Source organism: Argiope bruennichi, chromosome 11 (assembly GCF_947563725.1).
Source record: "Argiope bruennichi chromosome 11, qqArgBrue1.1, whole genome shotgun sequence".
NCBI classification, from domain to species: domain Eukaryota; kingdom Metazoa; phylum Arthropoda; class Arachnida; order Araneae; family Araneidae; genus Argiope; species Argiope bruennichi.
In genome coordinates this window covers 69,611,010-69,633,630 of record NC_079161.1, presented here as the reverse complement: position 1 = coordinate 69,633,630, position 22,621 = coordinate 69,611,010, and the positions used below count along the sequence as shown (strand labels likewise).

Here is a 22,621-nt window from a genome sequence, read left to right as displayed (position 1 = left end):
AGGATTCATCTTTCAATTTCTGTAACTAGTAATTTAATATTTGAATGTTTTATTACAATGAGAAAACATTTCATTTCTCTGGTAAATAATTGAAACTGTAAGACTTTTATTTAAAATTTTTTTATAACAATTCCTATATTCCCAATTAATAATTACCATTGTTGCTGTTTGTAAGAATTCCTGCAAATATTAAATATTTCTAATAAGCTATATTTTTCTTTTGTTTGTTAAATAACTTATTTTTGTATAGTTAAAAGGCACTGCTCTTCTTTGTTTCTGAAGTTCTTTAATCTGAATTTATTTATTTAGAATTTCCATGGAAAGTAATTGTGTGAATATGCATTTTTGTATACTAAAACATGCTATTTTTATTCAGATGCTTCTTTGTGTATTTATCTTAAATATTACATTATCTCTATATCATATAATTAAGATAAATACACTCCAAAATTTAATTCTCATTTTTTTCAAACAAATGAAAATACAAACTCAAACAAATATTCCCCTCCAACAACTTTTTACATTAAATCAATTTTAAACTGTAAATATTAAGAATAATTTCAAATAAGAAATAAATATTTAGCGGTTTTACGTTCTTGATTTGAATTTTAAATGTAACTTCATTTTGAGCAAGTTTATTGGTTGCCAAATCACGTGATCAAACGAACAAATGAGAAACGATCTCCCATTGTGGAACCATCTATACGCAGCGTCGAATGGAGTATTGGAAAATGGCGTTCATGAATTGTACTAGGTATATTGAATTAATTTGTAAAACTATTTGAATTTTCTTTTTTATGTTTGTAAATTAATTTTGTAATTCTTAAGACTATTCTAAATCAGCTATTTTATAGGATGTATTATGTATTGGAATGCTTCTTTGTTCTGAATAATATGCGGAACTATTGTTCTAAAATTGATGCTTTATATACTCTCGGTAGAATTGATTCTAACATTGGAACACATAAAAATTTTTTAAGAAATATTGACATTTTATATAATTTAAGAAGAAATTGATCTTGTCGACTAAGTCTGCACATACTACAGTGTAGCAAGATCTGTTAAAAAATGACCTAAGGTAAAATTTTACACAGTTGTAAATTCCCCAAGATTAAATATTATTTATTTTCTGGCAATAGATCAAATTTAAAACTGTTTTTCTTTGTAAGTGAGCTATGTCATTGATTGTAGAACCAGCAAAGATTTCTCTATGAGAATACTGCCTTTCCATTTTTCCATCATTGAGCTTGTTGGAAAAGTCATTGACGGAAAGTTCTTTGTTCACCTGATAATTTGGCTGCAAGGAAAGATGGCTTCTGTTTTATTCTATTAGATTAAATTTTAAAAAAAAGTCGATGAAATTACAAATACTTCTATTTAATTTTTCTATTTTTTTTCTGTGGTATAAAGTGTTTTGATTTAAATGCACTTTGGGTTTCTCTGACTTCTATAATTTTTAGTTATCAATAATGATTGTTGGTGGTAATTTAAAGAAATAATCATTTGCAGATTTTTATCATATTTTGTTTATAAATGTGAATTGTGATATAAATACTGTTATATAATGTACTACATATGTAATTTTTAGTAATTTTCATTCTTGTTGGGCAAATAATCTGAGTATGTTTAAATAATTTAAAGCATTTTTAATTTCCTAGATTAGATTTACTCTTAATTCAAGATAAAAATATGTACTCCAAATTTTATTCTCTTTGTTGTAAATATTACTATATTGTATATTTTAACCAATAATTTTTAACCAGTTAACCAATAATTTTTATTTAATTTGTGTGTGTATAATTTGTTTATTTTTGTGTATAACATATATGATATAACTTGTTCAAATTGTTTGAATGAATATTTTTGCAATTGTGAAAATGAAAATTATGATTTTATAAATTGCTCTTATTTCACCTAGTAATTTTATATAGAGCTAAATTTTTTTAACCATTTGTATAGTTTCAGGTGTGATTAATATTTATGTAAAATATTCCTTTTTGAAGTAATACTAAATATTAGAATGTTGAATAAATAATTTCATCATATTTTAATATCATTTGGGTGAAATTATTGGTATAAAAAATTAACATATTTCTTTTGAAAAATTTAATTAACACTTCAATATATAGGTCGCCATTGGTTTTTTTTTTTTTTTTTAATTGCAACTTATTTTGCATGTCTTAAACCTGGAATTTTTAAAACATTATTCCATCTTTTCATTTTATATTTAAAGAAAACTGATTTTGTGATAGCTAATGGCTTCACAGTGAATTTCTAATTATATATTATGAGATAAAATGAGAAAAATGATTTCTTTTGGTTGATTTTATATAGATTTGGTACTCATTTACATAGAAGAGTTCTCTAAATTTTGGAGTTGGACATATGACAGCATTTCATATTCTGGTAAGAAGTCTAATTTAGTTTAGTAATTCAAATTATTTATTTAAAATATTTTCATACAGTCTGTAGCTGATTTAAAATTAATGTAAAAGAACCTATTGAAAAAAAAAATAACCTATTGAATAAAATAAAAATAATATAAACTGTTTCAGTTGGGTGTAAATATTATGAACATAAGCATAAATGTGGTTTATTATATTTCTTTAAAAAAATGGAATTATATTTATTTCATATTTGTATTTCAAATTTAAGACATTACATTATATATAAGGGCATTACACTATTTCCAAAATTTTTATATTTGAGTTCTTTCCAATGTTGATAACAGAATGATTAATATTGGGATCTGGAGAAATTGAGCACCTGATTTTTCTATTACCTTAAAGGGTTACTGAGCAATTTCTAAAAATTTAGAACATTCTAAAGCTTCTTTGCACAGTAGATAGAAAATTTAATAGTTTCAGTATTGTGATAGACTGATTAAAAACTGAAAGACGTATAATTGTAGCCGTAGTTAATGCCAATGGGTATAATGGTGCAATTTTTTTTCTTGCCTTTGTGGCTATAACTTTAGCCATTTGTTGCTATTGTTGTAATGCTTGTTTTGTCCACTTTGTAGATGCATTCATGCAAAAACATATTAAAAAGAACTTGTATTTCACAAACAAATAAAAAAAATAAAGAATATTTGTTTGATTGAAATGGGTGGCTGTTGCTAGACTTCTTGCTTATAGCTTCCTTAGTAAAAGAATCATTAGTTTAATAAAATCAAAATATCATTGATTATCATCTTTTATTATTTGTACCACAAGACTAAGAATATTTTTGTCATTGATCTTTACATATTTATATGCTAGTTTTTTAACCTGCTATTTTGACAACCCATAATGCATATACGATGACTTGGTTCTAAATGAATAGTCATTTTTTTAAAAAGCAAAACAACATCCTAACAATTGATGAATTAGAATACATGGAATTTAATTCTGTATTTTTAAAATTAGTCTTCAACAAAAATTAATAAATCTGTAGTGTACTACTTTTTCTAATCTGGCGTGCTGAAGTCTGAAATCAAACTTTATTCTTCAAAACTACTTTTGGCTGTATTTACATTATAGAATCATTTTATGATAACTGGACTGTTTGTGAAGAGATATTTTTGATAAATTGTCATGCCTACTTAAAACAATTTAAAGAATATTGGGAACATTGCAAGTTGTTTTGAAGTTAATATTACAGTCAATATGTTAGAGCTTTTTTCCTGTCAAAATTAATGACGTAGAAGGGACAGGAAAACATTGTTTCTTGGTTTTATTGTTTTAATTGAAAATCTCTGCTGTATTTCCGTATTCACATTTTCAATACATTTTTTATTTAATAGAATTGAGGGTTTTGGCCCTTTCTCGTTTTTGTTAGCTCCAATATTGTCCTCAAGTCATGTATGCCCTCAGGTTTGTGGGGATTCCTGTAGGATTGATTTCCTCCCTCCAGACAACAAAACTAAATGGAGCAAACTGTTTTAAAAATGTAATAAACAAAAAAGATAAATTCCAAATCAAAATTTTTTAACTAGTTAAAAATTATATAATACTAGTTAAAATTCAGGAGAAATCTCATCATAATTTTAACTTTTTTTGGCAGGAATGAAGAATTTAAATATGAAATTAAAAGTTTGAAGCAAATTAAATAAAAAATTTGTTAAAACGAGCAAAAAAATACTAATATCATATATCATATTGCTCAAATTTTACTCAGAGCATCTTTAAAAAAAAATATTTTTAATGCTGTCTACTTTAGCCTGGATTTTAAGACTGAATTCTATTTCTAGATTTTGCTCTGAACAATGCTATGTACAATTGATTATGTAAAAATATTGCACTCTGATCATTAACAATCGACCATCTTTGTCAAGACTCTTACCCTGTGACTTATTAAAGATAATTACAAAAGCAAGTTGCACTGTAAAATATAAATGGTGCATTGGCATCATTTTCAGAATCAATTGTAATATGTGGTATATAAACAGATATCTTTTAGTGACTTTAACATACAAAATGTGGCTCAAACACACCTCTGGCAACAAACCAAGAACCAACTTTGGATGCAGCATTACTATTAAAAAAAACAGTGTAGGGTTAACATATGTATTGCTTAGGTATTCAGAAGATTGCTAGCCAAGAATCATAAAAATTCCATTACTTGAAAGAGATAAGCAAAACAGAAAGCCATTGATTAATGTTGCCAAAAACAGGTTTCTAAAGGTAGAATTAACAAATAATATTACTTTAAACTCATTCAGTATTAATTAACTCTTTACTCCCCCCCCCTTTTTTGTCATATTTCACTGTCAAGTGCAATATAAATATTTATTGTGGCACAATTATAATTTTCATTAAATATCTCAAAGAATGTTGGCAAAACAAACCAAATATCATGGGTAGGGATTGCAATACCGGGATACCAAATACCGGTAGTTTGAGCCATTTGTTCAATTTTGTAATACCGGTATTCGCAAGTTTAAATACAGGTTTTTCGGTATTTACTAGAAATTTGTAAAATTGTCTCCACTATATGTTCAGGGATCGCCAACATAGCAAAATAGTGTACGTTTTTGTTTTTATGTCTCCCTGACGAGCGAAATTAATTAACTAATTAATGGCTTAAATCTAAATTAGCAAAACATGGATTATCCCTGAAAGAAGAAATTGTATCCATAATGACTGATAGAGCAACAGTTATGAAAAAAGTTGGAAAGTTGATTGGTGCAAATCAGCAATTGTGCTATGCTGATGGAATTCAGTTAGGAGTAATAGATGTATTATATCAAAAAAATAAAGAACAGAAGAATCCAAATACTGTGGATATAGAAACTTCAGATTCCAACTTTGAAAAGAGTAAGAGTGAGAGTGATATTGACAATGAAGATAATGACAATGTAATTGTTGAAGAAGATATTGCTAATGAGGATGAAATATTAACCCATCAAGAATTGCTTCCTATAATTTATAAAGATCGAAAAACTGTTAGGATATTTAAATGTTCCCCTATAAAAGATGACATATTACTAAAATACATACTAACTGAAAATAAAACAGAATATATGTTAATATTAGATTCTAAAACACGTTGGAACCGTTTACTCCTAACAGCACACATCGCACTAGAACAGTACACATCACTATCTGAAAATTATATATTACTTTGAAAAATCGCACAGAAGAAAGGGATATCGAAATAGAAAATGTCTTATGGTATTTACATAATTATAATGATTTTAAAAATGAAAAAGAAAATAACCGATTCAAATCTGAATAAGTTTATGGTAAATTTTCTTAAAGTTTTTTACCTACAAACCTATCCACATTCAAAAGAATTCGGTTCAGTTATCGAAGATTATGATGGCACTGTTGTCAATAGTGAAAAGGAATTGTCTCTTGAACAAAAATTAGAATTTGCGATAAATATGAAAATTTCAACGAACCAAAATACAATACAGAAATCAACTATATCCAAAACCATCTGATAAGAAATCTTTAATATAAGGGATTTAGAGGTAAATACTTGGAAAAAGTATATCGCGTATTGCTAACAGTACCACTAACTATCGTAGTTGTCGAAAGAGCGTTTTTGACAGCTAGTAATTTTTGCACAAAATTATGTTCTAGGCTTAATGACAGTGCAATTAATGCATTATGTTTTTTAAGATCACATTTCAAAAATTTGTATTAGTACCACAGACTGAATAGTGATATTTACAATTTTTTGTGATTTAAATAAATAAATTGTTCCTTTACTTTTTTGTGATTCTTTATATACTGTTATAATTTATAAGTTACAAATTATTTTTTGGGATATTAACCCTTTCTAATAAAACTGGCAAATAAAACAAAGAAATACCTGTGTTTTCTTTCTTTTTCTAAAATTTCTAATACCGGTATTAAGAATTAAAAAATACTGAATACCGGTGTTGAAATTTTGGTCCGGTATTGCAATCCCTAGTCATGGGTTGTCAAGTGCCTCACTATCTACCAATCACAAAGTGAATATAATGTAATGTTTACATAGTTTTTTTTAATGATAGATACTTAATAAATAATACATTTTAAACATTTGTATTAGAACTTACTTAGACATGATTCTGTTGCAAAGAGGGTTGTTGTGGAGGCAACATGGTGGTTATTAGGGCAATAAATGCAAAATATTCCAAAAAATTATTACCTATATTCGATTAAGATATTTATAGATATTTTCACTACATTCTGAAAACTTACAATAAAGTTTTTCATTATACAATTGTTCTGGCAAGATTTTAATGATTTTACCTACTAACTACAAATCCAGCTAATATCCTTAGCTGGATCCATAACTTCTCATATGTGGTATAAATGAGAAGTTATTATCTCTTTGAAACACAGTTATTTGTCCAACAGAAACTTTGTTTTTATTTTATTTTTAATTTTGATGACGTTTTCAGTTAATTATTTCATCACAATAATATTTTGAAATGTGTGTTGATTATTGAAATATTATACACTGGGTGAATTTATTAAGGTGTCTTTTTCTTTCAGACATAAGGTAAAACAGGAATTAAGGATTTTATCAGTTTATCTTTACCAAAAGTTTCAACATAGAACAAAATCCAAGGTATCCATTGTCATCTACTGTTCAGTTCCTCATGCTGAAAGCTTCTGAGAAAAGTAACACATTTATTTTTTGGCTAACAGAAATATATATTGTTTATAACTGTTTGATTTTATGAAATCCTAGAATTTACACAATATTTTAATTCTATGCCCACTCATTCAGCAGGATCTTGTGCATGTAATTTTTCAAAAAAGAAATTAAATCAACTGGAAAATTCAAATCTAACTCATGGTGAACCCTGGAGTGGAGCTGTTCTTAAATGAGAGGGGCCATCATGCCAGTAATGGATTTTATGATGCTCATTAGATTTTTCTTCTAAATCTTTTTAAATTAAGCTATATTGTGCAAAGATATTTTAATCACTTGCATATCATTTAATATTGTATTTTAAGAACTATGCAAAATAGTGATATTTTATTTATAATATACAATGACAGTAAGAATAGTGGAGAACACTTGTACACAAGTGTTGCCTAGTTGAACAATTTTATACAAAATCTTCAACTATTATTATCTAATCTTTCAAATTTTGCTTTACACACTGAATCTGTAGAAACTGTCTTTAACACTGGAACATCCAGGATTTCGATTAGCCTTAAATATCCGCCGGTGTCATTTCAACACTGCAATATAAAATGTATAAAATAATTGCAATAACTAAATAATTGCAGGACTACTGTTCAGTAGAGTTTAGTTTTAAGACTTTTTAATATTATTTCATGTAATTATCTTATATTATGACCCTTTATATCTTAAAAAACTGTAACAAAACAAATTACTTAATCTTGTAAAATGTAATAAAACAATAATATTCATAAATATTACTATAATAAACAAAATCGTAATATTTTTGAGAATGCAAGTTTTAAAACCATTTATTGTTTTTAAGCATAATGCTTTGTACATTCCTCATTTGCAGTGGATACAGTGATATTCAATTTTTCCTGCACATTTTTCGCACACCATTTTCATGCAAAAGACACACATTTTTTTAGTTACATTTCTATTACATTCTTGAATTGAATTGAATTCTTTCTATTACATTCTTGACTGCACTTTTTTTTACTTTTTATCAAATTTGTAATTCCTTTAAATTCAGTATTTATTACTGAACTATTATCAATTTCATCTGCACTTTCTTCAGATTCTTTGCAGTCACTTTCATGCAATCTTATGTCTTCATCAGAATCTAAATTAGAGCAAGACAGCTTACCACCATCTGATTCATTCTCAGAAAGTTCTCGCAACAAATTAGCAATTTCATAAGGGTTTAAACCTTTTCTAAGAGCCACAGGGTGTCTGCTCTGCACAAGGTTTGAAAATCAAATAATTTTTTAATGAGCAGATAAGAAATGCTATGTAACGAAACACTTAGACAACAATTTTAGTATAGTCAATTCATTTAGTATAGTCAATTCATTAGGATATACTTTTCTAAAGGCTCCGACCAATTAACACTGCATTCAAGGTCAAACAAATGTGCAATAGTACTTTGGGAAGTTTGTTTTACTTAGTGAACTACCATTTCTTGAACTACAACCTATTTATAATGATAAATGGCCTTGGTGACAAAATGATGCCAGTGGACATTCTAGGTATATTTAGTTGTAAAACCACAAACCTAGAACCACAAAACTTTTTCCATGTAATCACAATGGGAAATGATTAAAAGTCACCAAACTAAACAGGCTCCGGTGTCCAATCAACACCGCCGGACATTCTAGTGTTAAATGTGTAGAGATATGTAAAAAATTGAACTAATTACAGTTTCAAATTTTCAATTAACTTTTGGAGCGAGTAGTGTTCTCTGTAATTTTATGGATTTTCTTCTACACTGGTCCACAGGTAGAAGGTAGAGTTTCTCTATTGATGCATTCCATTTCATCATACAATACATTTGTGCTAAGCAAACTGGGAGAGCATTAGGATATACTTAGATTGAAAACTTTTCTAAAGGCTCCGACCTTTGATTCAATGGAAGTTATGCTACATTAGAAGAAGAGAAAGAAATTCACACTATTAGACCCATATAAGACGGAAAAGAAACAAGTTTATTTATATGCAAGTTAAAAAGAGGAAAGGACTATAATAAACAATTGTGCCATCTGGTGTGAGAGACATAAATCATTTACTCCTGCTATATTTTTTCTGATGGTATAAAGGTCATGAAAAAACACACATCCACAAATATAAATGAAAAGGGTTGCCACACCACCGGGAGAACTCAGAAAACACAGGGAAATTAAAATTGGTCCTAAAAAAACCAGAAAAATGCAGGGAAACATTCTTATTGTATTGTAGAGTGAACAAGTTCATTTCCAGTGTATAAATATTTATGATGGTAATATCAGATTATTTGCTCGGTCCCCACATGATCCTTGAAAAAAATGATAGGATATTGGCACAACCCCCGATAGACAAGGCCTCTGCGGCTTTCCGTGACGTCACAACGAGACGGTACACTCCACTCCATTCCCTAAAGTCTCTGCGCGCTAGAGAGTGAAAAGAAATTACTTTTCACTTGTTAATATCATTTCATATACTTCCATATCATGCAATTCAACACACATATATTGTAGAAGTCATTAATAATTAAAATGCAGCCGCTTTCCACATCACCCTGGAGGTACGGTGCTTGGTATGCATTACCTTTTTTGCATTAAGTGCAGGGCAGGTTTCCCAGTAGGTGTATCTCCCCTAGATTTAAAACTATTATCTTCATTCACTACATCATTCAAAATTATATCTGTTGCAAAATATTTTTGATTAGGAAATTTCAAAATTTCTTCTTCATATATGGTTCATAAATTTTTAAATTATAATATAAAAAATACATTTGCAATGCTCTTGTTGATTAATTTCAAAACAATTCCATACAATAAGGGTTTTATGAATATTTGCCGTCGCGTCAACTCCAAGAAAGCAATAAAAACAATATTTCACGAAACAGTATTCTATTCGAAAAAATATCCAATAAATCTTTGAAACATTAGAAGAGCTTTCTTATTTAACTATATATTTTATCATTACTTTGTTAGAAATATCTTTACTAAATTTATCAAATTTTCTTTCCTTTCCTGTTTTAGAAGAGCTTTTCAAACTATCATGTAATTATTCACTAATGCATTGACTGCAGACCAGATTGCCAATCTATAAACATTTTCCGGTTTATGCCCTGAAATGCCTTTGCCATAATCATGTACTTCTTCTTCATTCACTACATCATTCAAAATTATATCTGTTGCAAAATATTTTTGATTAGGAAATTTCAAAATTTCTTCTTCATATATGGTTCATAAATTTTTAAATTATAATATAAAAAATACATTTGCAATGCTCTTGTTGATTAATTTCAAAACAATTCCATACAATAAGGGTTTTATGAATATTTGCCGTCGCGTCAACTCCAAGAAAGCAATAAAAACAATATTTCACGAAACAGTATTCTATTCGAAAAAATATCCAATAAATCTTTGAAACATTAGAAGAGCTTTCTTATTTAACTATATATTTTATCATTACTTTGTTAGAAATATCTTTACTAAATTTATCAAATTTTCTTTCCTTTCCTGTTTTAGAAGAGCTTTTCAAACTATCATGTAATTATTCACTAATGCATTGACTGCAGACCAGATTGCCAATCTATAAACATTTTCCGGTTTATGCCCTGAAATGCCTTTGCCATAATCATGTACTTCTTCTTCATTCACTACATCATTCAAAATTATATCTGTTGCAAAATATTTTTGATTAGGAAATTTCAAAATTTCTTCTTCATATATGGTTCATAAATTTTTAAATTATAATATAAAAAATACATTTGCAATGCTCTTGTTGATTAATTTCAAAACAATTCCATACAATAAGGGTTTTATGAATATTTGCCGTCGCGTCAACTCCAAGAAAGCAATAAAAACAATATTTCACGAAACAGTATTCTATTCGAAAAAATATCCAATAAATCTTTGAAACATTAGAAGAGCTTTCTTATTTAACTATATATTTTATCATTACTTTGTTAGAAACAACTTTACTAAATTTATCTAGTTTTCTTTTCTTTCCAGTTTTAGAAGAGCTTCTCAAACTATCATTTAATTTTTTACAATAATTATTCAGTAATGAATTGACTGCAGACCAAATTATCATTCTATAGACATTTTCTGGTTTATGTCCTGAAATGCATTCACCATAATCATGTATTTGTTCCTCATTCACTAAACTATTGAAAATTATCTCTGCTGCTAAATACTTTTGATTGGAAAATTTCAAAAATTCCTCTTCATGTATGGTACATAATTTCTGAATTATAATGTAAGAATATAATATTACATTTACAATGCATTTTTTGGGGTATAAAAGTTTTCCTCGACTTAAATTCTGAATTAAAGAAGTTGAGCAGTCCAGTTCTTTTTCATTTGTTAAAAACTTTTTGCAAATGCTGCATTTCAACTTTTTAAGGACTGTGTGGACACAGTAACCTCCTAAATAAACTAACACTGGTAAAACATCTTCTGATTTTTTAAAATCTTCTTCTGTAAGCAAAATGTTAAATACAGGTAATTTTTCAGAAATAGATTTTTCAAATTCTTCCCAATTTTCGCCAACTGCTTCCTGAAAAAGTTCGAGATTTCCATGTTTGTTTGATTTTAAACAAATTTTTAAAATACTATGCATTCTTAGTTTGTTTTCACTTTCAAATACCTGTCTGAGTGAAACATGATATTGTGCTCCTGCCATTTGTCTATATAAACCAAAGCGTGCCTCTAAATTGTCGGTCTGAAATTTTCCTGGGAGAATGTACTTCATTTCGAATTCTTCCTGACAATATTTAGTTATTTCTTTTAAAGCATATGTAGTCATGAAAAGAGCAGAATAAGTTTCTTTTGTTAGCATGCCGGTATCACATTTCATATTTTTCCAGTCTTCCAACCAGTTCAAAAATACATCTAAAAACTTGTATCTTTTGTCGGTTTCAGATGATGTCAGTGGTTTTTTATATACATTATTTTCACGGATTCCTGTGAATGGAGTTTTTACATTAACAATATCCCACCACCTATTTATTATTCTTATATATTCTGCTGTTTCTTTGTAGTGTGGAAACTCATATTTCTCTCCCAAATTCATGAGACTTTCAGGTATAAATTTATTGAAAATTTTGAGTACTAATTTGACATTTTGTTTTTCTAAATTATTGGGTTCCAATGCTTTTAAAGATAAATTGTATGCATATTTTACGATGTTATTCTTTTCAGTTTCATACAATAATTTTAATGTTTTGAAGGATGCTGTATTAAAATCTACTTTATTGTCAGATTTACTACTAGATCTCTGAATTATTTCACCATTAGAGTGAATAACATTATCATTAGTTTCCAGAGAATTTTTAATACAATCTTGTTGTGAATTTTTTTCTGAGGTTGTTTCTTTAAAATTAGGGTAAAACATACATTTATCAACATTCTTTTGATTGATCCAGTTATTGCGAATATTCTTCAATAAATGGACAGTATCGATCATGAAAAAAAGAGGTCGTTCTTTATTTACCGGATGAGGATAAAGAATTGAATATGACTGTGAAGGAGAAGCGAACTGAGACATTGCTTTTTGATTGACTGAATTGTTGTCTGTTACTACACATATCACTTTAAAACCAATGTTTTCTAACCCAATAATAATTTTTTTAATGAATGCATGTAAAACGTCTGCTGCTATTTTATTTACAGGAAGAATGTGAACAACATCTTTATATGACGATGAAATACTATTTATCATGAAAGTCACAACACTTGTGGCGGCATTTTCTGAATTGTAACTGAAACCTGATATATTTCCCCCTTTGTAATCAAAGTAGGGTTTGACGTGCATCTCATCTATTTGAAGAATCACATTTTTATCTGCAGATACTATGAATTGTAATTTCTGCTTAATGTACCTTAAGAAATGCAATTCGGTCTGCTCTGACTGAGGGCAAGTGTTGATAGGTATGCATATATTTCTCAAAGTTACAGGATGAGGTAACAAAATATAGCCAGACTTTCTGACAAATTTATATGCATGCGGAGCCATTGAATAAAATAATGAGCAGAATATCATCATTTCAGTGGAGTAAATTTTACTGTGCTCATTTTGAATAATCAAGGCAGATTGCTCTTTAATAAATGCTACAACATTGGTTAAATTTTCTTGGGTTATATTTAAATTATCCATGAAACTATGAATCTGGGAAACAATATCAGAATTCAGCAATGATTTATTTCTCTTCATTTCTGGCAGATGCTCTAATATTTCATTTAAAGTGTTGATATTATTGATTTTTATAGGTAAAGAACAAATGTTTGGAATATTTGACAAGCTTGTTTTTCCAACAAAAGCTGACACCTCTAATACATCATTTATTACAACAGACAAGGCAATTTCAGGACCAGAACTTACTTCAATATTCACGAATAAAATTTTGTTTTCTTTATGAATGACATTCCAGAAATTTTTCAAATTTACTAAAGAAATGCGCTGTTTTAGTTCTTCCAAATTTTTAAATTCTCTTGTCTCATCGTATTTCTTTTTTTCTATTATGCTTTCCTGGAGAGCTTTCTCTACATATTGTTGTTCCAATTTCATCTTTTTTATTTCTGGATTTTCCCTATGAAATGTTGAAGATGACATGTAAGCGGCACAATTTGGCATCTGAGATGGAATTGCTCCAATCACTAGTCTCGGATATTTAAGAGGGGCACTTAATAATTTTCCTGACTTCGAATCGAATAGACTCGTTTCTCTTTCAATATCATTTTTTTTAAAATGTAATTCACAGACCTACAGTAAAGGAAATTATTCGTAAATATTGACTTCCTTTAATGTTTAATTTAAATACAGTAAGAAATATACAATATAAAACAATATATAATTATTATTGTTTACTCTCATGCTTTTATCGTTATGTTATATAATAAAATTTAACTATATAAACGTAATTATAGATATAATAGTAAACAAAGAATGTAAATATAATTTTCCCTATGAAATGTTGAAGATGACATGCAAGCGGCACAATTTGGCATCTGAGATGGAATTGCTCCAATCACTAGTCTCGGATATTTAAGAGGGGCACTTAATAATTTTCCTGACTTCGAATCAAATAGACTCGTTTCTCTTTCAATATCATTTTTTTAAATGTAATTCACAGACCTACAGTAAAGGAAATTATTCGTAACTATTGACTTCCTTTAATGTTTAATTTAAATACAGTAAGAAATATACAACATAAAACAATATATAATTATTATTGTTTACTCTCATGCTTTTATCGTTATGTTATATAATAAAATTTAACTATATAAACGTAATTATAGATATAATAGTAAATAAAACGTGTAAACATAATTACGGCAAATATTATAATTATTATTGACAATAATTACAGACATTATTACCTGTATTACAGCATTTTATAAAATAATTCTTTTCATAATGCACTTGATTAAAAGCACGAATAATAGATATTACTGAGCTGTATTACTGTTAAATTTCTAATGTGAGAATAAATGATTTTTCATTTAGAAACGTTAAGCATTAGTTTAAAATAATTAAATAAGCTTACCCTACTATGCTGCGTCGGATAAAATCCTTCACGATGTATGGCACTTAACCACTTCTTTTTAAGCTCTTCATTTTTAGGAAAGGCAAAAACACTTACTCTTGGGCCATTCCTGTAATTCCCATTACAGTTTGGAACACAACAGATCAAAGGCATTTCTATTCCTTATTTTTAGTAATCCAAATGATTTTTTTTGCAAGTAAGAAATGGCGCTTCCTGTCTACTCAAACACAGGAGGGCCACTGGCTAAAACATGTCGTGGGTGGAAAAGAGTTCGTTTCTTATCAGTAAACTTGAAGAGGGTGAAATTCCTCCCTCGGTCCCCCAATTCGCACCCACTCGTGTAACCTCTCGGAGCTACGTCATTACTTTCTGTGACGTAGGTTTTCCGGCCTTCTCTAACGGGGGTCGTGATATTGGACCTTTTTATGCAATCTAGCATATCGTTATAGGGCACCCATTCTCAGAATTCCATTATTATCCAAATTAGTTTGCAATGCTAGTAGTTTACTATTGGGCTTTAGTGATTTATTATGTTTCAAGTGAAGCATTTCATCAACAAATTTTTGCTTTTTGACATATTTCATGTTAATGGTCTGAGCTGCATTATGCTCATTTTTCAATGTTTTTATAATTCACAAATATTTCAATTCAAATGTAACACTTCATGGCAAGCTCCTTTTTCTTGTTGCAAAGTTCTTTTCGGGAAGTATTGGCAAAGTTTAAATCTATGGAAATTTTTTTTTTAATCGGATGACCTCCTGTTTGAAGATGTATCCTAAACCAGCCACACATGTTTGTAAACCCTAAATCTTTGTCCACGAATTCTATTTTTATTACTTCTCACCTAAAATTAAATTCAAGTAAAGGACTTACTGTAAATTACTGAATGTTTCAATTGATGAAATTGCTGGAAAATTGGGGAATGATTTATGTCCAAACCATATTAATTCCTATTTCTCATCAGAAAAATTAATAAGGCAAAGACTGCCCTTTTAGTAAATAAATGTAAACGAAAATAATTGGCATGACACCATATTTAAATTTTTTGATAACATTTAATTGAAGTAGGACGAAACATAACATATAAGAACACTATTACAAAATTTAGTACGTTAACATCATAGAACTTTCCAACATCCATCCTCCTTCTCTCGGCCTCCACAAATCTCATTTAATTTGAGGCTAACATAACCCAAGGTTGGATAGAATGCAGCTGCAGCAACTCCAATGTTAGCATTGTATCCAAAGTAATCTCTATCTTTAACGAGTCTTCGGGCTTTAACGTAATTTTCAAAATCCACCCTAGCACTCGAAAAGACTAAAGGCCAATCAAAAGTAGGGAAAGTAGCTAGTGCGTTACGAACTTGATAATAGATGTTAAGACCACGTTGTTTTGAAAACTGTACTAGGTTAGATAAGCGGATGCTTCCCTTCAATTGACCTTCCAGATAATCCATAACGAGCTTAATGCTCTGTCTACTGTATGTTTTTCCCAGAGCTGCCCAGTAAGCAGTGATTTCGGTGTTGCTCAGATAAAATGAGAATCCATGTGCTTCGGAGAGTTCTTTGGTTAAGGCATCCGCGGTAGATTGGGTGAAAGCTCCCTGTCGACAGAGTGAGTATAATGTAGAAGCAAGAAGACTCATAAATCTGGATTGTTTCATGATTGGAGCATATTGCTCATCTAAGACAGTGTTGATCTTTTTCCATGTGTCACTAGAGATTGCATCAAAGTTGTTAAAATCTTTTAAAGCTTCTGATAGCCTCTGTTTTAACAGGTAAAAGCAGGCTTCTTTTGCTTCATCTTCGGTTAGATTCCAGGATTCCGGATAGGCGATACCAAATAATTCAATCATCGTTAAAGAATCCTGATCTGATCCAACAGGCTTAAAGGATAGTTTTCTGGCATAATCTTGAATTAACGTGTACGATTCATCAATTAGTGCAAATAATCTTTTATCATTTCTTTCTAACTTGCCATATAAGGCATCACAGCATGAGAAAAACACTTTTGGTTTAACTTTAGGTTCCGATATCTCTTTCAAATTGGCTGAGTTAAATGCGCGACCAAATGATCTCTTACTGAGAACTGGTCGAACTGGAACATCAACATCCATGATCTTTTGCGTGAATCTCACCCTAACAGTAGTAAACCTAGACAATGCTATATAATCTAACTAGCAAACAATAGTTCACTTTTAATACAGTAATGTATTTAGTTGGGTGAGTCATGTGTTTATTAGGAAAGCATTAGTAATAAGTTAAGAACATTCATGTAAGCATCATTCTAACATTACTGGAAAGTTTGATTGATAGGTTATGATTAGCAAAATATGTGTACTATTACAATGGACATAAGGATAGTTAGTAACAGTATGAGAATAATGATAACAAGTATATATATATATATATCTTTTACAACGTTATGCAAAATACAGTAGATTATCAACATCAACTACAAAAACTATACTAGATAACATGATCACCAAGCTCTACTATTAAACAGTCATAGCAGAGTGGTGAGATTGCAACACACAGATAAAAATGACAATAAAACTACAATTTAAATTTATTACTACACCTACAATGGAAAACACTAACATTCAATATAATTGGGGTTAATAAAAAATGGTCATGTAACATGATTGATCTGCCATTTGACCTTATTACAGTTCCATCGACAATATGTTATTGACGACACTGTTATCTCATCTGTCCAGAAGATCAATCAAATACACTGATGGATATACAGATTTTCTTCTTCTTGCTCATCTAGGTTGGTCATTTCCATGGAGCTCTGTTTTGGAACTTTGAGCGGAGAAGGGGTTTTAACAGCTTTCATCTTCAAGATCTTATAACTCCAAGAGCATAATCCTCCTATCAACCCCCATGTGCAGCCAAATAATTGATACAATGCAAAACTTCTAACGATAAAATTAAGGACATACTTTAAAACAGAGTAAATTACATAGACTGCAAGGAAACCACTTAACCATTCACCAATACCAATCAAACATCCCCAGAGATATGATGCTTGTCTTCTCATCATGTCTGACCAGCTTAGTTCTGAGAGGGCGTTGGTGATATGAATACTTCCATCTGGCTGGACAGGAAACTTATCAACTAAGTGTGTAATCTGGGCTTCTCTCTCCGTCCCTTCTGCCAATGAATTGTAAAATTGAGTTATAGCGTCAGGCGAATAAATTCCTCCTTCCTCAAACCCAACTATAGGAGTAAGGTCTAGTGTTTTCTGAGAAATAGGGTGTAATTTTTGTGGTGGATTAGTAATGTGAAATTTTGGATTAAAGCTGATCCATTGATTACCAAGCTGGAACTGTACTGGGGTGATATCTGAGCATTTGACAGTGGGCATGGCCGCTACAAGAACTCGAGAGGATGGCCATTTTTTGAACATTAAAGACTGTGATTCACCATTTGCAGTCTATATTTACTTCGTAATGAACAGATCAAGGCCCATTCCACGGTAATGTATGTGACAATCGGACTAAAAGATATGCATAAATATCTGATAAATTTATGTACAAATGTAGTGAAAGTCAAAAATTTAATTTTGTTAGACAATTAAAAAAGAGTTTTAATAAATGGTAATGAAAAATATATTTGTATTTAAATTTTGAGAGACCTTTTAAAATTTTTTTTAGATAGTCACGTATGTGACAAAAATTGGAACTGTGATTTGATAACACCAACTTTCTTTAAAAAAATCAGTGAATTATATGCATGAAACGTGCTTAAAAAAAGTTTCCCATAAGAAAAAGGTTTAATGAAGACAAACTAATAAATGCATTAAATATTTCTTTAATTTTTCAATTAAAAAAAAAATGTAACTTTACAGGTCATGTATGTGACAAGTAGTCATGTATGTGACATCGTTCAATTTCACATAACTGCATTTTGAAATATTACAGTATTGCGACCGTTAATTATAGGTGTTGGCAATACTCTAATTATGTCATCCCGCTGAATAACTCCTATATCATTCTCTTGATAAATGAAGTTGCATACGGATACCTGCTTTAGGAAAATAACATTGATTTCGGTGTTATCTAATGCAGACACCTGTGCTACATAAGGCTTCCAGGACTTTTTTCCAAACACTTTTACAAGTAAAAACTTGCCAAGTGAAATATATGCAGAAGTGTGATTTTGTGCAAGTAATGGAGTTCTTTTCAAACACTGTTCTGTATTTTTACAAAAGCATAGCTCTTGCACAGTTATATCCAAATTTTGCTGACTTGTAAATAAACAAATGTGTTCATCCAAACATTTAATTATGTGGGCTTTTTTAATTCCTGGAACATCCTTAGCTAAATTCCAATCAATTTGAGTTTTATCTATATCCTTTTGCAGCATAGGAATGACAGTGATATTTTGTACTACTTTTGCAGCAACTGTAGCAAAATCAACTGCATTCTGTACTATAGCTCTTCTTGCCTTTACTTCCACATAGACTTGGGACTTTGCAGTACCTCCTATCCCATCAACAACTCCCTTTCCATGGGAAGTTGCTGAATATTTCCATTCGAAACTAGAAAAATGCTTTTGTGTTTTGAATAAAATAAAGAGGAAGTAACAAATAAATTTGTTTTTAAACTCGCTGGATGGTCCATCGCTCCAAATTATTAATTTTGGTTTATTTGCCTGAAATTTAATAATTTCCAAAAGCTTCAAAATGAAAGCAGACACAGATAGCTTAGATTTATCTTTAGTATCACTTACAATAAGATAACTCTGTGTTTTATGATTCTTTTCAAATAATGCAGCTGTAAACAAAGTTACGTTTTCCCGGCTCCATAGTGCAGACTGTATTTCACTTTGCCACTCACATGAATAACTCATAGCAAAATCTACTTGCAATACAACAGTATTGCTTTGCTTTATATCAGATTGAAAGGCAGCAGCTTGGATTCGTTTAATTTTTACATGCTGCTTAAAACTTTGAAAATTTTCTAAAACATTATCAGTTAATTCAGCTATGCAACCTTCATTGGTTTCTTTATAGAAGCGCTTATTTTCTGACTTAACCCATTGGTGCCATTGTACATTAGAAGCATTATTTAATCCTTTTTTGCCAATAAAATCTAAAAGCAATTTTCCAGCATTACATTTATCACATTTTGTTTCCCAACACTTTGATTCCAAGTCTGAATTGCACAGCACTTCTTTCCAAAAATCATTGTTATAATCAATATTTAATCCTTTTAACAAAAGAATGAAATTCTCATGACTCTTGCATTTACACTGATCACTAGGTGTGTCTTTAAGAAGAAGAACATTTTTAGGTCTTAAACTGCAAAATTTTGAATATCCAATATTAATGCTTGGATTTTCTTCCTTAAACAAAGCATGTGCTTCTTTCATATACATTGTAAGAAAATGTTTACGAACACGTTTTTTAATGCCATTTTCCCAAATTATCATTTCATCATGCATTCCTGGAGCAGTGTAGACTATGTCTGCTCGGCACAAGAAGTCTGCCACAAGTTCTTTGTTTTGATTATTATCACTGATATTGGACTCTCTTTCCTTTTGCAGTTTTAAACCTACCTTTTCCACTAAATTGCTGACTACAGCCATTCGTTTTCGAGGTGAGGTTGGTAAGGCTTTCAAAGTTTTTTTAACTGCTTTGCCAAGTGTCTGGGGAACTGTATAAGGAGAACATTCTGGGGTAGTCGCAATAGAAGAATTCAAACTTGAAATTTTTGTAGAATTACTTATCTTTTTGGCTGCTCTGCATTTCCTCTGCCTTTCTCTAGCTGCTTGCTTTTGTTTCTTTTTCTCCTTTTTTGTCATAGTTGCTGCTTTTAAATCTCTTATTTTTTTCTGCCTTAGCTTTTCTTTCTCTTTAAAATCAGGATCATTTCTTTTTTTCTCATAATATCTCTTTTGTTTAGTAGCATTTTTTATTCTTTGTTCATCATCCATATTTTAAGCTTAAAATAGCAAAATAAGACTAAGATGCTTAAAGATAGCAAAATCTGACTTGCAGCATACTTCAAACACAGTGTGCTGTGAACCTTTGCTTAAAAACAAACATTAGGTTATAGCTGGAGAAGTAAAGGAATGTACTGCCATCTGGTGAGATGAATTTAAAATAACTGCTTTGGATTTTATAATTCAATGTCACATACATAACTGCTTGAAGTCACATACCTGACCATTGAAAATTATAAATTAATTATAATATTTTTTAAATTTTTAAATGCAGTTTCATCAAATAGTATGATTATATTTAGAAAATAAAAATTTAGAACTTTCTATTAATTTAATGATGCAAAAAATAAAAAAAAAGTTTTAATGGTCATGTATGTGACACTCCACAATCTTCATTAGCTTTGATTGTTAAAACAAAGCCAAAATAGACATTAATTTGTAATTTTTTGATATAGTATTACTAAAAACATATTAACAATTGAAAATTAAAATTCTATAGGCACCTTATGAAAGGTGAAATAATTATAGAAACCTTTAAAAAATATAATAATGAAACAGGCCATTTACAAATTCTCAGCCAAGGTTTTAAAAAATGCAATTTTTGATGAGATCTAATATTTTTACACAAAAATCAAGTCAACAACAAGCAAAATCAGATATTTTTCATTAAAATTATGTGTTATAACCATGATAATAGATTAAAAAAAAATTTGCCCCTTGGTTTCAAAATCCATGGAATGGGCCTCAAGCAAGCAGACCTGAATAATTTAATTTGTCAAGTTCCATCTCCCTTTATCGTTTTGATAAAGGGAGATGGAAGGCCATATCTTTTTGGGGATGTCCTGATTTTAATTTGGGTGATCTACAAATTGAACAACTTCTCTCGGACAACAATTTATGCCTTTTAAACTGATGAAAAAATGCATTTTCACTTGCCAACACGAACATTTCATTCAGGTGATCTCGTCATTTGTTCTCCATCTCTGTTACCATTTTACAGTTTAACTGTAGACAATAACCTGTGCAATATCAACCATTTTCTACTAATTTTATTGGATTGAAGGTCTAATCCAACCAGTTCTTTCCACCCGTCTAAATATGTTTTAAATGCAGCAAATTGTTAAAAATTCACTTCTCTAACTAACATCGATTCTGAAATAATCTCCTATTATCAAGGAAGCATTAAATCATGTAATTCGTACATTAATTGAATAAGCAGATAATTCCATTCCAAAGACATCTGGCATTCAGTGGAGACAAAGCAAGCCTTGGTGGGATGCAAATTGCCAACTGGCATATAAGAGAGAGGGGGGGGGGCTGAAAGGGCCTGGAATATCTTTTGACGTTACTCTTCTTTGGAAAATTTTATCAGTTTTAAAAAAAGCTAAAGCTGTATCCAGAAGGATACAAAGTTGAGTCAAAGAACTTCAGGCCAAAAATTTGTGTCTAGCAGAAGCTCTACAATATTTAGCCATCAGCTGTGGAGAAAAGTTATAAGCATCGAGTGTTTCTCAACCCAGTACCGTTTTTATTTTAATTGATGATAGACGGAACATAATGTCATCATTAATGGATATTGCAAATTGCATAGGTTCGACTCTAGCTTATGCATCGAATAGTCAAAACTATCCCCTACACTAATGGCTTTAATTTCTCTACGTCGAAAACAGCTGGTGCCATTTCTGCCAAAAACACAATCTCCATCCTGATCCCGAACTAAATTTCAATGGTGTGAAAATACTGTTTGTGGATGAAATTCGATTTTTGGGCATTACATTCAACAGAAAACTGAACTTTCTATCTCATGTGGAAAAACTGCGGAAAAGTGTGAAAAATCACTAAATATCTTAAAAGTTCTATCAACTACAGACTGGGGAACAGACAGAATTTCAATGCTTAAAATATATAAAGCCGCAGTACTCTCTAAACTAAATTATGGTTGTGAAATTTACGGATCTGCAAAAAAAAAAAAAAAAAAAAAAAGGTTAATGCTGGATACAATTTATCACGCAGCTCTTC

The 22,621-nt window shown here is 29.9% G+C and overlaps 1 protein-coding gene and 1 long non-coding RNA gene across 2 annotated transcripts; one reads left to right on the top strand and one right to left on the bottom strand.

Moving 5' to 3' along the window:
• Positions 1-697: 697 nt before the first annotated feature.
• On the top strand, positions 698-7,290 carry LOC129956885 (uncharacterized). The gene is made up of 3 exons (XR_008782710.1): positions 698-754; positions 2,335-2,406; positions 6,972-7,290. It is a non-coding gene; the product is annotated as an uncharacterized LOC129956885 (long non-coding RNA).
• Positions 7,291-7,664: 374 nt separating this feature from the next.
• On the bottom strand, positions 7,665-15,021 carry LOC129956631 (uncharacterized). The gene is made up of 5 exons (XM_056068565.1): positions 14,648-15,021; positions 13,404-13,863; positions 12,772-12,920; positions 8,157-8,351; positions 7,665-7,670 (listed from the first exon to the last, which is right to left on the bottom strand). Exons 1-5 carry the CDS (start codon positions 14,798-14,800, stop codon positions 7,665-7,667), a joined length of 963 nt encoding a protein of 320 aa, XP_055924540.1. The 5' UTR covers positions 14,801-15,021.
• Positions 15,022-22,621: the final 7,600 nt, after the last annotated feature.